The sequence below is a fragment of the Gorilla gorilla genome, chromosome 8, assembly GCF_029281585.2.
Source record: "Gorilla gorilla gorilla isolate KB3781 chromosome 8, NHGRI_mGorGor1-v2.1_pri, whole genome shotgun sequence".
In the NCBI taxonomy this organism is placed as follows: domain Eukaryota; kingdom Metazoa; phylum Chordata; class Mammalia; order Primates; family Hominidae; genus Gorilla; species Gorilla gorilla.
This window is the reverse complement of record NC_073232.2, coordinates 29762380-29784804: the sequence shown is the minus strand read 5'-3', so window position 1 is coordinate 29784804 and position 22425 is coordinate 29762380. Positions and strand designations below refer to the sequence as shown.

Genomic DNA, 22425 nt, shown 5'->3' with positions numbered 1-22425 from the left:
TTTCTGAATTTTGTAGCAGTTTAACCCACCCTAGCCAGGCTATGCTTCCGGCATTTCATCCCATGTAATACGTATTCAAGAGTTGCAAGAGATGCTTCAGTACATTCTGGAATTCTCAGTTTATTGTTCATAGCATATATCAAGAGGGCAGTGCACCTACTGTGTGGCCAATTGCCCTGGTGTTTTACTGGTACCCATAACTCCATCTGCTCAGTCATCAAACATTTATCTAGTATCTCTTGTATGTGTGAGATACTGGGAACACAAAAATAAAAGAAACAGTTACTGTTTTTAGAGAGCTCACATTCTGTTAGGTGAACCAGTTGCATAAAACCATTGTGCTCAGGAAAGCATTGTGATGAAGTATTGCATAAGGTTAGAAATAGCCAAGTAGAGGCCAGGTATGGTAACTTATGCCTGTATGTTGGGAGGCCAAGGCAAGCAGGTTACTTGAGGTCAGGAGTTCGAGACTAGCCTGGCCAACATGGCAAAAACCTTTCTCTACTAAAAATACAAAAATTAGCTGGTAGTAATCCCAGCTACTCAGGAGGCTGAGGCATGAGAATCACTTGAACCCAGGAGGTGGAGGTTGCACTGAGCTGAGATCACACCACTGCACTCCAACCTGGGTGACAGAGTAAGACCCTGCCTCAAAAAAAATAAAAAATAAAAATAAAAATAAATAAAATTTAAAGAGAGAGAGAGAGATAGCCAAGTAGAGAAATGGGAAAGGAATGTACTAGGCAGAAAAAGGGCAGACGAGAGAGAGCATAGCACGTTGGGAACTTGGTATAGTTCAGCACATCTTGAGGCTGTGTGTCTAAATGAGCTGAACAAGAAGTCTGGAACTAGAGCATGGGCAGTGCTGAACCCCAATCTCTGCAGAGATAGGGCTCAAGGGAACATGGTCCCAGCACACTTTCCTTGGATTTTATCCTGTAGGAGACTTAAACGCTATTTAGAGGACCAGTAACCTACACTTGTAGGTGAGCGGAGTCTCTTCCTTGGAGGTTTAATCCATTCCTGGAGCTTTTCTAAGAATCTGGTCTGCATTGCGTTGTTTAGATTTTTACCAAGAAATTGACTCCTCAGGCATCAAGAGACCTTCTCAGTGGTCTGCTAGAGGGATTAATGATGTAGAAAGAGTATTGGTAGATTTTTTTTTTCAAATATCGCAACCTCTCTTATTGTGAGCATTTGTTGTTTATGCAGAAGAGCAGAAACACTGAAATTAGATAACCAGAAAAACCTATTAGAAAATACACTCCTAGAAAAGGAAACTTTAGCACACAGTGGGAATGTAGATTGGTAGAGCCGTTGTGGAAAACAGTATGGAAGTTCCTAAAGAAATTAAAATAGAACTACCATACAACTCAGCAGTTCCTCTTCTGGTATATACCCAACCCAAAGTAGATGAAACCACCAGCTTGTAAATATATCTGTACTCCCATGTTCATTGCATTTTTATCGTAATAGCCAAGATATGGAAACAACTTAAATGCCCATCAAAGGATGAATGGGTAAAGAAAATGTGGTATGTGTACACATAAAATGGAATATTGTTTAGCCTTTAAAAAGGAGACCCTGCCATTTGCCATAATATGGGTGGAACTAGAGGACATTATACTTAGTGAAATAAGCCAGACATAGAAAGAAAAATATTGCATGATCCCACTTATATGTGGAATCTGAAAAAGAAAGGTCAAATTTACAGAGATAGAAGATAAAACAATGGTTACAATGGGGTGGGGGGATGGGGAGTTGTAACTCAAATGATACAAAGTAGCAGATATGTAAGATAAACACATCTAGAGATGTAACATATAGCATGTGGTCTGTAGTTAATAAAATTATATTAGAGATTTTTGTTAAGTAGATTGTAGCTTCCCTTTGCTCGCTCGCTCTCTCTCTCACACGCGTGTGCTCTCTCTGTCTCTCACACACACACACACACACGTGCCAGATGGTAGGTATGATAATTTGCTTTACTATAGTAACCATTTGACCACCTATATGTATCCCATACCATCATGTTGTAAACTTCAAATATACATGAGCTTTATTTAAGAAAAAGAAAATACACTCCTGATTTAGAACTATGTATCTTCATTTAAAATAAACTTGCTGGTGTTTCTATTTTAGCCACTGCTTCGGTTTTCTGACTACTGATTGGTGACCCTTCAAGATCACTCCCCAGTCCAACTCCTTGCTAGCCTGACTTCTGTAAAGAATGTGCAGTCAGCAAGAGAATTTCAGAATTTCAGTTGTACTTCCCAACTATATTTGAGTGTTATTTGCAAACTGAATTTGAGAAGTTGGTTTAAATTTGTCCCAAAAATGCTGTTGTGTTTACATTTGTCCAAAAAAGTGCTATCTTCATTTAAGTTTAGGAAGATATGAAGAATTGATGATTGAAATACTAAATGCCTGTGATGAACTGGGCACGCCTGCAATCCCAGCACTTTGGGAAGCCGAGGTGGGTGGATCACTAGAGTCCAGCAGTTCAAGACCAGCCTGGCCAACATGGTGAGACCTGGTATCTCCTAAAAATACAAAAATGAGCTGAGTGGTGGCACGTACCTGTGGTCCCCACTACTTAGGACGCTGAGGCAGGAGAATCACTTGAACCCGGGAGGTGGAGGTTGCAGTAAGCCAAGATTGCGCCACTGCACTCCAGCCTGGGTGATGGTGCAAGACTCTGCCTCAAAAATAAAATAAATAAATTTCTGCGATGAATCTAATCATTAGAAAAATGAATTATTTCTTTATAATGTAAATTCCAATGTGTAGGCTATCATATTATATTTTACCATCTAGTCTGTACATCTGGCCTGTGAAAAAACACACATTGTACATTGTTCGCAAGTATTCATTCATTCTGTTACTTCCGTAAGAAAAAGTTTCGGGCTTCTGATTAAATTTGAAGCCCTTAGCGAAACTTGTATTCCTAGTCTCAATAGAAATGGAATGAAAGAAATGTCATACGTTTTCTTTTCTGAGTGTGAAGTTGGGGAAAGGATCAAATACTAATGAATAGCACTTGCTCTAGAATGCTCATGTGTCTTTCATCGATTTGCCAAGATTCAGTCAAAGGGTTCCCTATGTGTGTGAAGGAGAAACATCTGACACTTAAACTAGAAACAATAAAACATTAAAAATACATTTCCTGTGAGGCTGAGTTGATTTGGAGAAAGAAGTTTTGATCGTCAGGAAGAACATAAATGTGGCTCTAGCATGTGTGTCAAATGAGAAAACTTTTCGGGAAGAGCTTCATAAACTGTAAAGTGACATGCATGTAAAGGAGAAAATAAATATTCCTGCTTATTGGATGGTTGAACATTAGCAAATGAAATGAAAATAGTCGTTTTTGATTTATATAGATTAAAATCAATATCCAAGTTCGATCACAGACTGAACAGATATGCATACTTACCTGTCTGTCTCATGCGCAAAACAGTAGAGTCATAATGTGATCTCCACAGTCACAGATTTCCCTGCTTTTCTCCCACTTTCCATTTCAGCCAGGTGCCCCACATTAAGCCCTAGGCGAGTAGGTTGTGGGGATTGGTTCCTGACTTTAGAGGAACTCTTTAAAATTTCCACGTGCTGGAAATAATACAGTGGGGAAATAGTGTATGAATTTTCTGCATTTTGCTTGCCTGTTATCTGTGGCCCTGGCTCTTTGTCATGTACTTCATCCCTTGTGGCGAGATTTGCTACTTATTACTGCCTGATCTTTCCCCCTAGTATTTCTGATATGCCCATGCTACATGTTTTTTTTTTTTGTAATTAGAAACAGGGTCTTGCTCTGTCATCTAGGCGCTGGAGTGCAGGGGCACAATCCTAGCTCACTGCACCTCTAACTCCTGAGGTCAAAGGATCCTCCTGCCTCAGCCTCTGGAATCACTGGGAGGACAGGCATCCTCCACCATGCCTGGCGAGTATTTTTTTGTTTTTTTGCGGAGATGGTTCTTGCTCTGTTGCCCAGGCTGGTTTTGAACTCCTGGCCTCAAGTAATTCTCCCATCTCAGCCTCCTGAGTTGCTGGGATTACAGGCATGGAACCACCATGTCTATATTTTTCATTCTGGTCCTTGATCTTATTCTTGTGCCATACCTGACCCATGTGTGTTAAACTTGTCTACTGTTCTGTCTGTCAAGTTCTTACCTTGCTCCTGTCTAACTATCCTTACAATTGTGTGCAGTCAACCTGTTGACCTCCCTACCTGTCAGGGAATCTTCATACCTGCCTGTTTGTTCAGACCCACATAGAGAATTTGGGCCCTCTGAGACACAGGCACATTTACTTTCTCGTATTTCTGTATCTTGAGATCATGTTGGGGACACATCGAGTCAATTTTATATATGTCTATTTGTTGGAAAATATACATGTGCCCATTCAGCAATTTAATCTGCACCAAGATATGTCTATTTATGATATTTAGTGTGGCTTGTCACTTAGGATGTCTAGTGTAAAACTACGTATCAGAACTCCTTATGGATTGATGGTATTGTCTAAGGGTCAGTATTAGAATACATTAGTTCAAGAAAAACCAAAGGCAATGCCATTTTAAGTCTTTAAAAAATGTTACGTGCATTGATCCAATACGTATTTCTAGAATATCCTCTGCAGTGGAATAATGACAATTTCTTTCATTGTACTCGAGTAATGAATCTTCATATTAAATATTGATTTATACAACATGGGCAGTAGTATTCACTGAGGAAAATTGGGATTTGCTGTGAGCTGACTCTTCAGTCATGGCATAATTTGCGTCTACAAGCTAGTCTTAGTGGTAGGGATACATGAGTGGAAATAGCATCTCTGTCTACCTGCCAGTTGTATGTTCTGAATTGCTTTCCCCTTATCGAAGAACTGCCCAAAGTTATGTAGTTCTTATCAGAAAGCTACATATGTATCTGCACTGTACATTCCTTTCTTTTCTTTCTGTCTTGTTTTGGGGGATAGCTCACACGTGTTCATGCGCACACAGACATATACCATATGGATTTTGTGCCATGAGAATAATTATTAAAGACTATAATTTGGGGAAGAAATTATTTTCTTTTCCCTCACCGACAATCCTGCTTATATTTATGGTTTGAATTATAGTTACAACTTGCAGAGTTTATCCTAAGAGAGATAAAATGAGAAACAAATCTGAGGGGAAAAAATGGAAGTGGCAATTCGAATCTAAATGTAGAAGTAAATGGGCTAGATTATTCTGAAGTAAAATAGCAGAAATTCTAAAATCCAAAGCTATCTAGCTGTATTTAAACCATATTATGGTTTAGCTCAGTTCTGTCAGAACATTTGCAGACTAATTTTTTCTAGAGAAAAAGCAGTTGGCTTCAAAATCAAAATGTACTGATTTTCTTGGTTTGTGAGGCTAATTAAGTTTAACTGGTGGAAAATTAAAAGTACAACTAATGTTGTGTGTTTTTTCAATATTTAGGAACTGCAGATTCCCCAAAATAATATTTTAGACAAGTTCTTTTTTTTTTTTTTCTTGTTTGAGACTGAGTTTCACTCGTCACCCCAGGCTGGAGTGCAATGGTGCAATCTCGGCTCACTGCAACCTCTGCCTCCCGGGTTCAAGCGATTCTTCTCAGCCTCCTGAGAAGCTGGGATAACAGGTGCCTACCACTATGCCCTGCTAATTTTTGTATTTTAGTAGAGGTGTGATTTCACCGTGTTGGCCAGGCTGGTCTCGAACTCCTGACCTCAAATGATCCGCTCTCCTCAGCCTCCCAAAGTGCTGGGATTGCAGGCATGAGCCACCGTGCCCAGCCTAGAAGTTCTCATTTGAGACAACTAAGTCAAATATATCAATGAAATGCTGAAATGTAATGTCTGCATATGTAGTTTAAAAAGTACAAAGTACGTATGTTTCCTTTTGCAGTTCACAGGCAATAAAGAATCTTTAATCCATTAATATTTAAGGAATATTATAAACCTGGTTATTTATATTTAGGGAAGAAAATGGTTAAAAATCTCATGGAATTAATTGTATTTTCAACTAAATCTTTCATATGTTGGTGACAGCATTGCTTATTCTAATACTGATGGTGGGAGATCTTTTTCAGGCAGCGTTGTACACAGTGACTTTGAAGATTGTTAGGTGCCATCACTATGCAGCCGTTGTCACTCAGTGGGAATGTGGTTGAAGTCACATTAGGAGACGTGATATTGAACATAGGCTTGAAATTTATCATACAAGATAAGGCGACTAAATATTTGCCCTGGATAAAATAGGTTGGTAGTGGCAATGGGAAAAACAAACAAAAATTAATCTGACATACACACACACACACACATTGCACACGCACACTCTCTCTCCCCAGAGACCTGTCAGATGCTAAAATGACTCTTACAATAAATCTAAAAGTCATTGCTTCAGAAATGATGCTACTTTATTTGAGTTTGCTTTTCCAAAAGTGGATGAATTGCTGCCTCTATAATTTCTTCCAGAGATGTTTTAGCATACCTCATCAACCACATACACATAAACTTCTGGTTGGATGTTTACCACACATATACACACAAATTAACGACAAATAGAGTAACCTCTGTGAGCCTAACAAGCCTGGCTGGCACATATCCTGTGCATTTAAACTCATTTTTCTTTACCTTTCCCTCTTTCTCACTTCTACTGCCCCAAGCAGGAAGGGTTGACCGCCTCCTTTTCAAACTTCAGATCCAGTCTTCTTACTCCTAGAAGCTTCTCTGCTCAACATGCCATAGTACTCTTACACTTTTCTGAATTCACAGTGGTTATTTTGAAATTAATCTCACTCTGTTTTGTCATTTCTTCTGTAATGATTTGGGTTTAGTATAGAGTTTGGGTTCTGAAGTCAGATTTTTGGCATTAAATTCTGGCTCCCCCTCATTTCTGGTATTTGATCAAATTACTTAATCTGCTAACCTTCAGCTCCTTTGTTGGTGAAAAGAAGATTGTGGTGACAATTACACCAACTAAAGCATGTGACATCCTAAGCGCAGGGCTGGAACATTGTAAGGAAGGAAACCGAACATCCCAAATTGCCCGAGACTAAGGATGTTCCTGAAAAGCAGAACTTTAAGAGCTAAACTAGTAAAATCTTGAGCTAACGGGGTTGTAAGCATTTTACTTATATTATTAAACTTTTATTGTATGCAGATTCCGTATTCCTGGGGAAGTAGAGTCTTATGTTACCTCTTTCCCCCACTAACTTTCACAGGGGTATACCTCAGTGCTTAAATACTTTTATGTAGGTTGCATTTTCTTATAAAGATTTGCAGGTTGCACAATATGAATATGCTTCATGTCAAACAACTGTACACTTAACGATTAAAAGGATACATTTATGGTATGTATATTTCACCACAATAAATAGATTTGCAATCTTAAAGTAATAATGGCAATAATTGTTTTATCACTATAAGTAGTATGTATTACTGTAGTATGGTCAGCAGTAAGCAGGATATAGTATATACTATAAACAGGATACGTTGTAGGAATAGAAATAACATTTAGCTAAAACTAGAAAATTAAAATAAAGATAATATGAGAGTCTAGAAGAAGAGAATTGATTATTAGGATCCTAGCATTGGCTTGAGAGAGGATTTTTGATTTTGCAAAGACATTTTAGGCTGTACACTTCCTCCTTCCTCTCAGCTGATGACCGCCAGGTCCTGCTCTGCTCCACCCCAAGGAAATGAGGTCCGCTTCCCCTCGCCTCGTGGCACTGGCTTTTCCAGGAATGTTGCACACTAACCTCCAAATTATTCTACAATGAGCTTTCTATTGACTTGGATTTCTTCCTGCAGTCCCAGGCTGCTTCCCGAGGCCCAGGTTCAAACATTCGCCTCCACAGATATTGGAAACAAAGCACTGGGGGAAAAGAGGGAATTGGGGAAATAGCGTGTTTAAAATAAAGCCACATATGCACCTAAATTCCTGTCAAATGGGGGTGAATGAAGCCCGCCAGTTCAGTAGGTCCACATTGTGACTGCTCATTTGAAAAAACAAGACACCAGCCAGACACAGTGGCTCACTCCTGTAATCCCAGCATTTTGGGAGGCCAAGGTGGATGGATGGCTTGAGCCCAGGAGTGTGAGACCAGTCTGGGAAACATGGAAAAACCCCATCTCTATGAAAAACACAGAAAAATGAGCTGGGTGTGGTAGCATGCACCTGTAGTCCCAGCTACTTGGGAGGCTGTGGTGGGAGGATCGCTTGAGCCTGGGAGATGGAGGCTGCAGTGAGCTGAGATGGCATCACTACACTCCAGCCTGGGTGACAGAGCCAGATCCTGTGTTAAAAAAAAAAAAAGAAAAATAAGACACCATTATGCAATTTCCTTTACCGCCACCCTAGATTCTGATTTATTATAATTGGTGTGGGGGACCTGAATGTCATACGCAGTCAGGGTTGAAAACACTGCAAGTAACTGATTCTTCTCTGTCCTCAGTCCTTAATCTCCTGTCCTTCCTTCCCAGGGTTTGTTGCTCCTGCTGAAACTGAAGATTTAACATATAAAACAGTAATGACTGCTTTTATTTTTAAATGATCCCCAAAGCTTGAGCTTGATTATTTTGTATCACGATGATTAGGCATGTCTTTAAAACTTGGTGGTTTTAACTCAATTATAGAGCACTTCATTTTTATATTGAAGTCTGTGTATTCTTAGTTTATTATGCAGTAAGCCTGTTTCTTCGGCACTTCCCTATTCAGAGCTTATAATTAAGAATCTGCAAACTAAAATCTAGAGGCAATCTGGCTTGCTTCTGTATCCTGCAGGGAAGGAAAAGGGGTTTCTGTAGTGCTAAGAATCCTTTCAGATTAAAAAATAGCATCTTGTTTCTAGATTGCATATAAACTTTGTGGACTTAGCTCCCACTTATGGCTTGTGATCAGATGTGAATAGGACTTGAGGCTTTGACATGAAACTCTCAGTGACACATGTAAAAGCAATTTGAGCAGAAAGGTCCATACCATGGCCCTATGTTATAACCAAGCAGCACAGCCACCTTGCTCATGGACTAGACAGGAGTTTTGTTTTTTTTTTTTTTGAGACATAATTATTTTGCTCTTGTCACCTAGGCTGGAGTGAAAAGGCACGATCTCAGCTCACTGCAACCTCCTCTTCACAGGTTCAAACAATTCTCCTGCCTCAGCCTCCCAAGTAGCTGGGATTACAGGTACCTGCCACCAAGCCCAGCTAATTTTTTGTAATTTTAGTAGAGTTGGGGTTTCACCATATTGGCCAGGCTGGTCTCGAACTCCTGAGCTCAAGCAATCTGCCTGCCTCAGCCTCCCAAAGTGCTGGGATTACAGGCGTGAGCCACCATGCCCGGCCAGGACTAGACAGGATTTAACTAGGATCTAGTTCATTATTTAATACTTACTTCAAATCTAGCAGCATAGTCATACTTTCTCTTTTAGCAATTCCTCTCTGATTGTCTAAATAGGGGTTCTTTGTCCTAAAAAGAAAAACAAAACCTCATTAAGTTATTTGACATACATTAGCTGATAAAACAGTAGTCAAGTATTACAAAATATGACAATAATTGCATTGTATCCTAGACTCTTTATTGGGAAATTTCTGAATGGTGATTTTCTCCCTTTTTCTGGATTCTTTCAAAAAGTAAGCCCATAGAAAAAAACCCAAATTATTTTCTCTTTTCACATTACATCTATAGTTAAAGTACTATTTTTTTCTTTTTCTTTTTCTTTCTTTCTTTTTTTTTTTTCTATTTGGAATTTGGCCATCGACTGTATCTCTATAGTCATTGAGGGGCCTTCAAAACCTTCACCTTTTCTTTGATGACTTGAAACCTTAACTGTGGCTTCACTACACAAATAATTTTTCTGCTGCCTTCCTGTTCAATCTCTCAGCCTCTGTTGTATTTTGTTCTGTAAAGTGGGAATGGTATCTGTTTTAGATAGTTGTCGCAGTAATTAAATGACGGCGTACAAAGCACCATGCACACCAAGGACACTTAATCATATTCTCTTCTTTCACGCACTCTGCGTACATCCCCCACAGTGAACTTCTTTTTGAGTACTCTTCGACGTTTCTTGTGGGTACATTTCTTCCTTTCATTTACTCTAATCTTTGTGTATTTACGTATATTTCCTCTTTTCCAGTTTCAGATTTGGTGAGCCTCTTAAAATGTTCTTAGCAGGGTGCAGTGCTCATGCCCATAATCCCAGTGCTTTGGGAGTCTGAGACAAGAGGATTGCTTGAGACTGGGAATTTGAGACCAGGTTGGGCAATGTAGCAAGATCCTGTCCGTAGGGAAAAAAAAAATCAGCTGGGCATGGTGGCATATGTCCAGCTACTTGGGAGGCTGAGGCAGGAGGATCCCTTGAGTCCAGGAGTTTGAGGCTGAAGTGAGCTGTGATCACATCACTACTCTACAGCCTGGGTGACAGAGTGAGACCCCATCTCAAAAAGCACAAACAAACAAAAAAACAAAACTTTTCTTCCTCCCTTTTCATCTTCTCTTTTATGATCTTCACATATATTCACTTCTTTATCTTGGTTTTATCTCTTTCCATTTTAATAATAAACATTAAACAGAAAATAGCCTATGGAAGTACTTTATTGTACAGTAGAAGAGACATTTTGATATTATAAATATTGTAGAATATTCCATATAGAGCCTGAAATGCTTAGAGCTTTAGACAGCTTCTAGATCTTTGGACAATAAATCTTACCAATGTGAAGTGAAAGTTGAGTCACACTTCTGTGTATTTTCGTTGACTTAGTATAACTAAAACTATTATTTGTGGCTTTAATCTTGTTGACATAAAACAACCTGTCAAACTCAAACTCTTTGGTTAGAAAAGCCATTGTCCCCCATTTGTAGCAATGCTAATGGTATCTGATGACTAGTTTAATAAACAGGGCACTATGCTTTTACTCTTTGATTAAAAAGCCCTTGTTTGTTGCCAAATTAACCTAACATCTTACTTTTTAAAAATACTTTGATTCTACATGTTCATGGAAGAAATCTCATACATGGAATAGCTATCTTTCAACCAAATTCTTAGTGAACCAAATGTGAAGCCATTGCTTTAGATTTCCTTTTGCTTGTTTTATTTACCTAAGTTTCCAAAAAAGGCATTCCTGTAGTATAACAATAGAAAAGCAGTGTTTATGCCTCTTCTTAAATTGCTATTTGCTTTTACTAAGTTGATTTCTTTAGGCTTTCAATTATGTTTGTCTTTGTTTTTTTTTTTTTTTTTTTTCTGAGATAGAGTTTCACTCTGTCGCCCAGGCTGGAGTGCAGTGGCATGATCTCGGTTCATTGCAACCTCCTCCTCCTGGGTTCAAGTGATTCTCCTGCCTCAGCCTCCCGAGTAGCTGGGATTACAGGCACACACCCCATGCCCAGCTAATTTTTTTGTATTTTTTAGTAGAGGTGGTTTCACCATGTTGGCCAGGCTGGTCTTGAACTCCTGACCTCCAGTGATCTGCCCACCTCAGCCTACCAAAGTGCTGGGATTACAGGTGTGACCCATCAGTTATTTTTTTATAACCCCTATAGGAGTTCGCTAAAAACTCTTTTATTGTACCAAGTATAAGGTAGATAACTAGGTTTTATAATCCCAAAGAAACTTTTTAATAACTAATTCAGCCAGACGGCAAATGAGAATAATCAATAAAGGCATGAAGATAAACTGCAAGGGCTAGATAGATGGCTTATGTTTATTCCAAAGTTTCTCATTCTAAACTCCCTTCCCTGCTGTCTGCAACATATACACATTTAGGACTAATACATTACTTTCTTTTCTTGCTATATTTGACAGTAGCACAGGTTCCCTTTGAAAGTCAGATATAAGTAAGGAGTAGGCATAAATATAACTTGTGTGTGTTTATATATATATATACACACACACACATATATATATACACATATACACACATATATACATATATCTATACATATATACGTGTGTGTGTGTGTATGTGTATGTATATATATATATAAAATTTGAGATAAGATTGCTCTCTGTCACTCAGGCTGGAGTGTAGTGGTGAGATCACATGGCAGCCTTGACCTCCCAGATACAAGCAATCCTCCCACCTCAGCCTTCCAAGTAGGTGGGATCACAGGCATGCACCACCACACACAGCTATTTGTTTTATTTTTATTTTTAGTAGAGACAGAGTCTGCTATGTTGCTCAGGCTGGTCTCAAAACTTCTGGGCTCAAGCAGTCCTCCTGCTTTGGCGTTCCAAAGTACTGGGATTACAGGCGTGAGCCACCATACCCAGCATACTTATTTTTTGAAAGCCAAAATGAGAAAACACTGTTAAGCAACATTCTTGAATTGTCAGTACTTAACAGGCACTAAGCTGGGACTGTGATGTATAAACTAGGTGAACCTAAATGTATTACAGAGTGTGAGATAGCCTATTTTCCCAAATTTTTCAATGTCCATTCCTGAAAGTCTTTCCTAAACATTTAAAGATGGCTGTGCTTACCTCTACACATTAAAACTTAAAGTTCACAGTTAAATGGTGTAACAATGAATTAGAATTTAATTTTTATAAATTTACAAAGATGTTTATATTTAATCTTTCAAACTTTACAAATAGATTCAAGTAGTAATTAATGAAGCCATGAGTTGTTTAAATGGTTAAAAACCAGTGCAAGACTAACAGTCTGGGGTATGCAGCCTGAATCATTTAATTGGAAATACCCTGAGTAGCCAGTGCCATTTCGTTAATTGGGTAAAAGGCCAGGTGCCCAAGACCCTCGGTGCTCCAGAAGAACAATTGTTTTTGTCACCCCTTTTCTTCCTGGCATGCCTTGAACATAGTGGACAGTAATAATTTTTGTTACCATTTGTGAAGGCTTACTATGTGCCAGGAAATGCGGTATGCTCTGTGCACGCATTAACTGATAAATATTTGCTGAGAGCAGAGACAGTGAATGAATCAATGGACAAGGCTTCCAGAGTCTAATATAGAAAAGCCTCCCTACTCAGCTAATTAAGTGGGCCTGGAGATCTATGGGAATTTCATTCTTTTTTCTTCGTGAGTGGATTTTGACAATATCTTTAATATCTGTTGATATCAAATATTTAAATTTTGTTGATAATGTTAAAAAGTGTTCTTTTCTGAAGTATTTGATATTTAGTGATGTTTTAATGACTTTGCAATATACTATAATTCAAGTGGAGATCTTGGCAGTTTCTCTTTGGTCCCCTATCTGGACATTAAGCATAATTTGTAATAACTTTATAAGATAAATTCACTCAAGAACTATTTAAAAAATCCCCTTTCAATCTAATATAATTATCATCTGGAGAACATATTAAATGATTTGTAATTTTCTGATGATTAAACTTCTTTAAAGTATTGATGATCTCACTTATTAGAGTGAATTTTCTACTTATAAAATATTAATTATTCATAACACTCAGAATTAAATCTTATTTATTTTATTATAAAAACTGTTCTGAATAAATCAACCCATTATAATTGCTTTATATACTCAACCTGGTTAAACAAAAATGGCAAACTATTATATATTTTATAGCACATATGACTATAAGTTTTACTAATGTAGCATATAAATTATTCAAAAGACAATGAAGGGCACGCTACAAAAATACCCTCATTTATAGCTCATGTTTCTGGTCACAGATAACTTAAACGCATTCACAGAGAAACACACAAGCATATGTCTGCTGATTCTGTGGGATTTTAAAATCTAGCTTCTATGTTGGCTTCTCTAGAATTCTGAGTTCTTCAAAACAGGAACTATGCCTTTTGAATGTCATAATTAGTGGTTTGGAGAGCACATACTAAATGAATACTATTTTGATACTTTTTTAATATAGAAGAATAATGTTTATGAAATTCTTTAAGGATTTGGTTTCTGAGGCTTTTGTAACATATTTAGCTGACTTATTTAGTCTTGATAAGTCAGCTGAATATCACTTCTTCATAAAATAAAGACTCATATATTCTAAGTAAATGTTTCTTTAAAGGGTATGGACTTTTTGTTAACTACTGAACGAACGTGTTGCTAAACATACGTTATGTTTGCCGTCTTTGTAAAAGTAACATTCAGCTGTATGTCTTGAAATATTGACAGTATCTGTTATATGAGAAATACCCTGTGAAAACACTTATACTCTATCATTAAATTCCTTTAAAATTCTTGTTTTTCTTTTGGAAAATGCCTAAAAGGATCACATGGTCGAATAAAGACATGATTTCATTAAGGGAGTGTGAACAATTTTTGTTTATGTTTTTAACAGAGCATCTGCAATAGAGCCACAAGAATATTTAAAGCATATTTAACTGCATGCTAAGCTGAGTTTCTTTATGTGTCCCTAATTACTAAGATTTCTACTAATCTAGAGATCACTTATAACACTGCAACTTAAATTTCACAACACTGAAAAGGCATTTTGTTTCAGAAGCTTCTAGCAGAGCATAACATCACTCTGAGGGTTTGGGATGGGTATTTCGAGGCTAACTTTAAGGAATCTTTGTGTGTGTGTATGTTTAACATGCAGCACCTGTTCTTCCCGGAGCCTATCAGCAAAGCCATTCCCAAGGCTATGGCTACATGCACCAGACCAGTGTGTCATCCATGAGATCAATGCAGCATTCACCAAATCTAGTAAGTGTCCATTTAATACGTTCCTCCTTATCTGGTCTTCCCATTTCCCCTCAAGCATGTAAATACATGTGGAATAGAGTTGAATTGAATGTTGGGTATTTTCATTTAAAGATAAATGATGATGTGTTGCCATTTATACAACTCTTTTGAAGGAAGCAAAAAACTTACAGAGGTAAACTGTTGAGAAAGGAAGGCATTAATAAGCATTACATAAAACAATAAAACATACAAAGAATCTACCAGTACAGTATCCTAGTTGTTACTGCATGATTGGTACTAGCCGATTATGATCTTTACTCATGCCTTAGGAGCATGGATATTTGATGGTTGTATTTACAAGTTCATCTTAATCAAAATGAACACAAAAGCCTAAATTATGTGGCCAAAATATATCTTCAAATCCCCCATTGGAAATCTTGAAGAACTGGTTCATATATTCAGTGTAAAACTTGGAAGAAATGTTCAACATTTGCTAGTTATACTTGGCTTCTCATGCAGAAATTTCTTCCACAAGCCCTCAACATAGTCTCTTGGTCTTTGCCTCAACACCTAGAAAACTCTTCTACACTGTCTGGTAACTTGAATCGCTCTAAAATTCTTTGGGTCCCAGCCATGTCCTCAGTCTGTGAATGTACTTGATTTTGAGATTGTCTGATGTTAATGTTAGCTAAATGCTTAGCCTTAAACAAAAACAAATATAGGAAAACTCATTATAATCATAATATAATAAGTACAATTGAGTATGTACCTTAGCATTCAGGACACTTAATATGCTAAATTTCTCTCATAGTGATACAGAAACCTATATAGTGAGTATGTTATGCATTTTTTCTTTCATTTGTTTTACATAGTTTTAAGAGGAAATGAACATTTTTAGCATCAACTTAAGAAAAAGTACATTGCCAGGAGAGATTTGGACTTCTCTGACATATGACGAGTTTTGTTCTCTGAAGAATATGAAATCACATATTATCTAAGGTTTCTGGGGTTATCTGAAGTTGGGGGGAACTTGGCTTTATTATTTCAAAGCCTACTTTTTGATGGGCTAGCTGTCGTATTTAGTGACTTTTCTATCCCTGTTCCAAAAATATTAAGCTATTTGCTAGACTAGTAAACTTGAGATCAGCACAATGAGCTGCTAGGTTTACAGATTTCCAGAGATACATGTGTTTGAAAACATTCCTAATAGTTAGTTTATGTGTCGGTCGGTGTGTTGTGATTGGAATTTGTGGCTGTAGCTATTTCGGCATTCATCGTATAATCCCTTCTTCCTTTCTCAGAGGACCTACCGAGCCATGTACGATTACAGTGCCCAGGATGAAGACGAGGTCTCCTTTAGAGACGGCGACTACATCGTCAACGTGCAGCCCATTGACGATGGCTGGATGTACGGCACAGTGCAGAGAACAGGGAGAACAGGAATGCTCCCAGCGAATTACATTGAGTTTGTTAATTAATTATTTCTCCCTGCCCTTTGAGCTTTATTCTAATGTATCCCAAACCTAATCTTTTTAAAAGATAGAAGATACTTTTCAGACAACTTGGCCATTGTTTTACAATGATGTATCCTTCCTTTGACAATTAGACACACAGGTACCAGGAAGAAGGAATGACCTCTGGGCTGAAAACAGCACCATTTTCAGTAATTCCTACAAACAAAAATCATTGTGTCTGGACACCTGGTGCTGCTAATTGTGTTCATGGTTTCCTTTGATTGGCTATTGAACCCTTCTGGGAAATGTATTTTTGTAGACTTTAATAGAGAAGTTGATTGTCCCTTAAATGTAATGTGTGTATGAAACTTCTTAGCTGTCACTTTGGAATCACCCCAAGCCAATTCTCTTAACTCTGTAATGCAGCCAATAATTTCAAACCCATTTTGCTTTTGAGTCATGAGGCAATTTCCAATATTAGTGAAAATTGCCCAATATAATAAGTGTAAACAGTGGCAGAAGGACAGTCTGGTTAAAATTATATTGACTGGTGGCCTTAGGGATCTAGAAACTTCTACTAAACAGAGAAATTTCCTTGTTCCCTAGGCTGACTGGGATCTATTTATTTCTCATTTGTAACAAGGCATCTCCTACTCTCCATTTATATTCTATGGACCCAAATCTATGCTCAGTTCCACAGAATGTCAGGACCAAATAACTTCACAGCTACTCTGCAAAGGGCAAATTATAATGTCATTGATATAATTTCCCTAGTAGCATTTACCCTGTTGCATGTCATGTAGATTCAAGCTTCTGTAACATAGGCAGCTGCACTGCGCGTTCCTATTATTGAAGCAAAAAGCGTGACTGATACCTAAAAGCCCTTTCTTCCTCTAGTCGCCAGCTCATCAGAAAAACATACTTTGAAAAGATGCTTGAGATTTTCCTGCTGCATTGCACTCTAGTTTTGAAGGATTTACATCTTAGGAAATAACATGTATACTCTAGTAAATAAGCGATTTAGGTGTTCCATTGAACAGCTTTGATTAACTTAATGCCACCATTGATTTCAAAGTGAAGAAAATGTAACAGAAGCCAGTGAAGCAGTGGAAGCTGGAGTGTGACTGGAAAAATACTCAGCAAACAAAGTTACCAATTCTATACAGAGATGATCTGGTGTCTTCTTTTGGAAAATGGTATTCAAATTCTGGAATGGAAATCTAGCCACCAAAACTGGTTAATCAAAAGACGTCCTTTTCCATTTTTTTTGCTTTTATTTTCTAAATCATTTTTAAGGGAATGAAACAGGAATGTCATCAGAGATTTTTCAGTACAGGCCCAAGAGCCTGTTCTCTAAGAAAGAAATTGTTGCCATGTTTTGATTTTCGAATAAGTGACTTTGCAGGCTTTTGCTAGCCCTTGCTGGTGGGTCTTGAAATTTCACCCAGAGTCTGCAGTCCAGGTCACCAAGCCACTGGCACCCATCAGCAACCCTGTGTTTTTCTGATTGTGCCCTTTACTGTGACCTGCAACAGGGTAGCATTCACTTAGGGTCTGACTTCACAGTTATGATAAAACTGAAAAAGCAAAATTGCAAAAAAGTACTAAAATGTGTGGGTCTTGGGGATATCTGCCTTATATGTTATATTCAAGGAAATTAACAAAACATCCTGTAAAACATCTTTTAAGGAAACGTTTACTAGTCCAAAGGCCAAAGCTAATTTATTTCCACTTTAGAAAAGTTAGCACATGCTTTTGAAAATCTGTGATTTCATTTTATTAGGCCAAAAGAGTAAATAAGCTTTATTACACTGAAGCTGCATCTATATGTCACTGACATAAAGTTGAAAAAATAAATGCAGGCAAATAACTGGAGACTTCTCTTAAGGGGGTTTGAATGGCTTTCTCTGACTGAAATGGCCAGTCGTGATTAAAGTGATAAAACCCCATATCTGTTTTGGTATATTGTACACAAACCTACAAAAATAAACTGAACTTGCAATATTTTTGCAAAAAAATCTGTCATTAAAACTGAGGATAAAATACCTGCTCAATTTTATTTTACTAAGTATATATTTACATTTCACCCAGGCAGGCCGTTTTCTTTTGTGATTATAAGAAAGAGTAGTTGTTGATTAAATTTTCAGACTAAATATAGGACAGGTACAATTTTGGATAAATAGCATAGGAACTGCAATGAAAACTGACTTGAAATAATGCTTGTAATCAGGAAAGTAATTTCATCCACCAATTTCAAAACCAGATTCACTGAGCATAAAAGTCAATACATATTTGAGGAATCAGTCTCCTAAAATTTTAAGCTTCACGTAATAATGTTTGCATAGCAAAATATTTCTGCTTCAAGCCTTTAGGAATTAAGATCTGATCAGAATTTAACTAAAGGGTAGTTGTTTTACAATGAAGACTAAAACTGAACAAGATGTTGCATGCTCTTCAGGCCATAATTTGCTATTGTTGGCAGTTGTTAATAAAGCTTGTCAGGATGTTAAGCATCTCAGGAGAAATATTGGAAAAATATATGTATAAAACCAAAGTGCTATTTTTAAAAGCATCATTTAAAAAAAAATGACATGCCTGAACAACTTTTCCACTTTCCACGTGCTTCCCTCCCACTTTTGATTTGGCAACAGGTATCTCGTGCATGAAGCTGACAGCTAAAGAAGATTTTAAAAATTGAGTTAAAGATGACTGTGTAAATGTCCAAGCACAGAGAGCATGCACCTGACTTTCTAAAGTTTGATGTGTTCTCAAGCCTGACAGAAGCACAAGGAACAGTTTGATACACTTTTAAAATGTTCTGAAAACAAAGCTGTATAGGGATCCTCTCTCTCTTGAGCAAAGCATAGCAACAGAATATATTGCTTTTGTTGTAAGCTTTTGTAGTACATGTTTTTACTAATAATCCTTGTTCTCTAGAAAGCTTTCTATTTCTAACCTATGGCAAAATGAATCCTTCATGTCTTCTTGTTATTGTTTACACACTTGCAGTGTAGCCCAGTTTGAAATATTTATTTGGTTATCAACTGCCCATGGAGGAGGCTCTTGATGATCCCAGGTCTCCTCGACCTCCATACACCACACAGGCATTTGTAAGCACAGTTTCCGCAAGCACCTTGTAGGAATATGGATAAGATTAGACCAGCCCCTCTCTGTCCACTGGGTTTATTTCTTGAAGAAGATGCAGATCTGGTTTTTCCAATGTGCCATAGTCTTTCCTTATCCTCTCCATGCTGAGCTTGACAACACTCTGGGAATGAGGAACAAGACTTTTTCTAAAAAGATAGTGGAAGTTCAAGGGATGTACCTCGTTTTCAGGTTCATCCATCTCCAGTGGAATGTTTTCAATAAAAGATGAAGAAAATGTGTGTGATCTTTAATAACACATCCCTATAGAAAGTGGATAAAAGATATACCAAAACTGTAATACAGATATATACAAATATAGGTGCCTTTTTGATTACTCTTGTTTGTCTAGTATGGTCTTGGTAAGAAAACCAAGCAAGCAAGTTGCTGCCTATTCTATAGTAATATTTTATTACACATGATTGATATTTTTGTGGTAGGGAAGTGGGATGCTCCTCAGATATTAAAGGTGTTAGCTGATTGTATTTTATCTCTAAAGATTTAGAGCTTTAGAAAATGCCGACTTCTTCCATCTATTTCTGAAAGGTTCTTTGTGGATTTATATAGAGTTGAGCTATATAAACATTAACTTTAGATTTGGGATTTAAAATGCCTATTGTAAGATAGAATAATTGTGAGGCTGGATTCACTACACAAGATGAACTTCACTTCATAAATTAATTATACCTTAGCGATTTGCTTCTGATAATCTAAAAGTGGCTAGATTGTGGTTGTTTTGGTTAAGGTGATATGGAGGTGGGAGAGCTTTTAGTTAAGTAAGAAGCTATGTAAACTAACAAGGATGCTAAAATAAAAGTCTCTGAAGTATTCCATGCCTTTTGGACCCTTTCCTCGCAACTAGCTGTCAACTATTGATCAAAAAAGTCAAGGCATTGTATGTTGCTTCTGTGGTTATTATTCCATGATGCTTAGACTACTTGAACCCATAAACTTGGAAGAATCTTTGAGCAAATTTTCTCAGTTGTCTGTATGACTTCAGTATATTCCTGGGAATGCCATAGGATTTTTTGTGCTTGATACATGGTATCCAGTTTGCATAGTATCACTTCTTTGTAATCCAGTTGCTGTTAAGAATGATGTACTTTAAAGGAAAAGAGAAAACTGCATCACAGTCCCATTCTCCAGTGTCCATGCAATGAATTGCTGAGCATTTAGGAAGCAGCACCAAGTCTATTACAGGCATGATGTGAAACTTGATGTTTGACCTGTGATCAAAATTGAACCATTGTACAGTTTGGCTTCTATTTGCTTCAAAATATGTAGAATTGTGGTTGATGATTAATTTGCAAGACTAACTTTGAGAGTGTAACAGTTTTGAAGAAAACATTGAATGTTTTCCAAATGAAGGGGCTTCACGGAATGTTACAATGTTACTAATATAATTTGGCTTTTGTTATGCAAATTGTTAACACCAGCTATTAAAATATATTTTAGTAGAAATGCTTTAATTCATATTTTTTTCCTCTACACTGTGAATCTTTAAGCCTTGGTGGACTAGAGCAACATCGTGCTGCCCAAAGGACTAACCTATGCAAACTAGTTCACATTTTAGTAGATGTCGCAGTTAATGTGTAATAAGACATTATTTCCCCTGCATAATGTACAACAGCATTGAAATGACACATTAAGCCTAGCATCACATTGTATAGTACAGTCACTCACAAACCCTTCAAGGCTACCCTAATCATTAACATTAATATTTGTTTAAAAGCAAATCACCGATTTATCTATTGAAAGTACTTGAATGATGGCAAACCAGGAATGACAGATGGCTGTGTCAGCAATGGTTTCAATGTGTTCCCTGCAAGTGGTCTCCTATGATAGAACTGCGTTCTCAAATGCACTCTCTTCAGGGTCTTAATATTCTGTGTTTTCTCTCTGTATTTGTAAAACATTATAACACATTAATTTCCTATCTCTACACATTTGGTTTGCTTAAATAAATGCAGGATATAAAAAAAATGGTTCACTTCTTGGCTCTCACCGTGGTTTCTTGGAGCATGGGTTGTTAGATGCAAGCAATGCACCTTAATAATACCCCGGGTCTGAGATTTAACATGACAACTCACATCAAATCGCATCAGAGGTGTGTGCTGCCTTCAGTACATTTACATTGGTGAATCAGTCAAGATATTTTCCTCCCCCAAATAAACTTAGTTGTAAGTGATAACAATATTATGCTTCTCCAAGCTCAGTATCTTTCTGATTTCATATCAAAGTACTGCAACAATGCATCATTGTAGTTAATTTATTTCAAGAATAAATTCCTCATATGTCCTCAATAGTACAATTCTAATTTTCTTATATTCATAAGATGAAAGAAATGGTTTGGAGCATAGAATAGAAAGTGCACAAATTGAGTACATAAAATGGGAAGAAACTGATTTCTCAGCTAAGAAAGGCTCATTTATCACAGAATACAATTGCTTTTCTCCCCCTCTACGCTTCCCATAATTGAAAAAGTGAGTCCCTATTTTTCACTCTCATATAAATCTATGCGATTTGGATGCTAGTCTTATTGTATTATTTTGTAAAACTTTCTCTTTGGCTCATAATCCTTCCTAATTGTAAATTGATAAACTTTGCGGATGACATCTGCTCATAGAATAAACACTTCTTCCAAATATTGGATTTTCTGTTTTTTATATTCCATAAGTATGAAATGAATATTTTAATAGTATTATGAATCAAGCACACTGTATTTGAAATCACAAGACAGCACAGTTATTTATTTGAAGAATTCACTACCTTTTTTCCCTCTGAGACTTTTTTTTTTTCCATTCGATTGTAAATTTACTCTTTGCAACCCAGGCCACAGGGGAAATGAATACCTTAGATTTTTTTTTTTTTTCTGACAAAAAATAATTTAGCTTTTAAATAGACTGTGCTTATAATTTTATTATCTTAAACATTTGTGAGGTTTTACAGGTAACTATGACATGTGCACCAAACAACTTTTCTACCAAAATAAGTTTCTACAAAAATACTCATATATAATAAACTAAAAAGTGGGTAAAAGGGGAATTTTTTTTTCTTCATATAATCTGCTTTGATATGGTTTGGCTGTGTTCCCACCCAAAATCTCATCTTGAATTGTAATCCCTATAATCTCCATAATCCACACGTGTCAAAGGAGAGACCAGGTGGAGGTGATTGAATCACAGGGTCGGTTTCCCCTATGCTGTGCTCGTGAT

At 37.2% G+C, this 22425-nt stretch overlaps 1 protein-coding gene across 9 annotated transcripts in view; it reads left to right on the top strand.

Moving 5' to 3' along the window:
* The window catches only part of NEBL (nebulette), a 395085-nt gene extending 373228 nt beyond the window's left edge, over positions 1–21857 (top strand). For all 9 annotated transcript variants that reach the window (XM_055353848.2, XM_055353847.2, XM_063709700.1 and 6 more), the window contains 2 exons: positions 14527–14633; positions 15914–21857. In XM_055353848.2, the coding sequence (XP_055209823.1) occupies positions 14527–14633; positions 15914–16090 (284 nt within the window). In that variant the 3' untranslated portion in view covers positions 16091–21857. The remainder of the gene's footprint in view (positions 1–14526; positions 14634–15913) is intronic.
* The last annotated feature ends 568 nt before the right edge of the window (positions 21858–22425 follow it).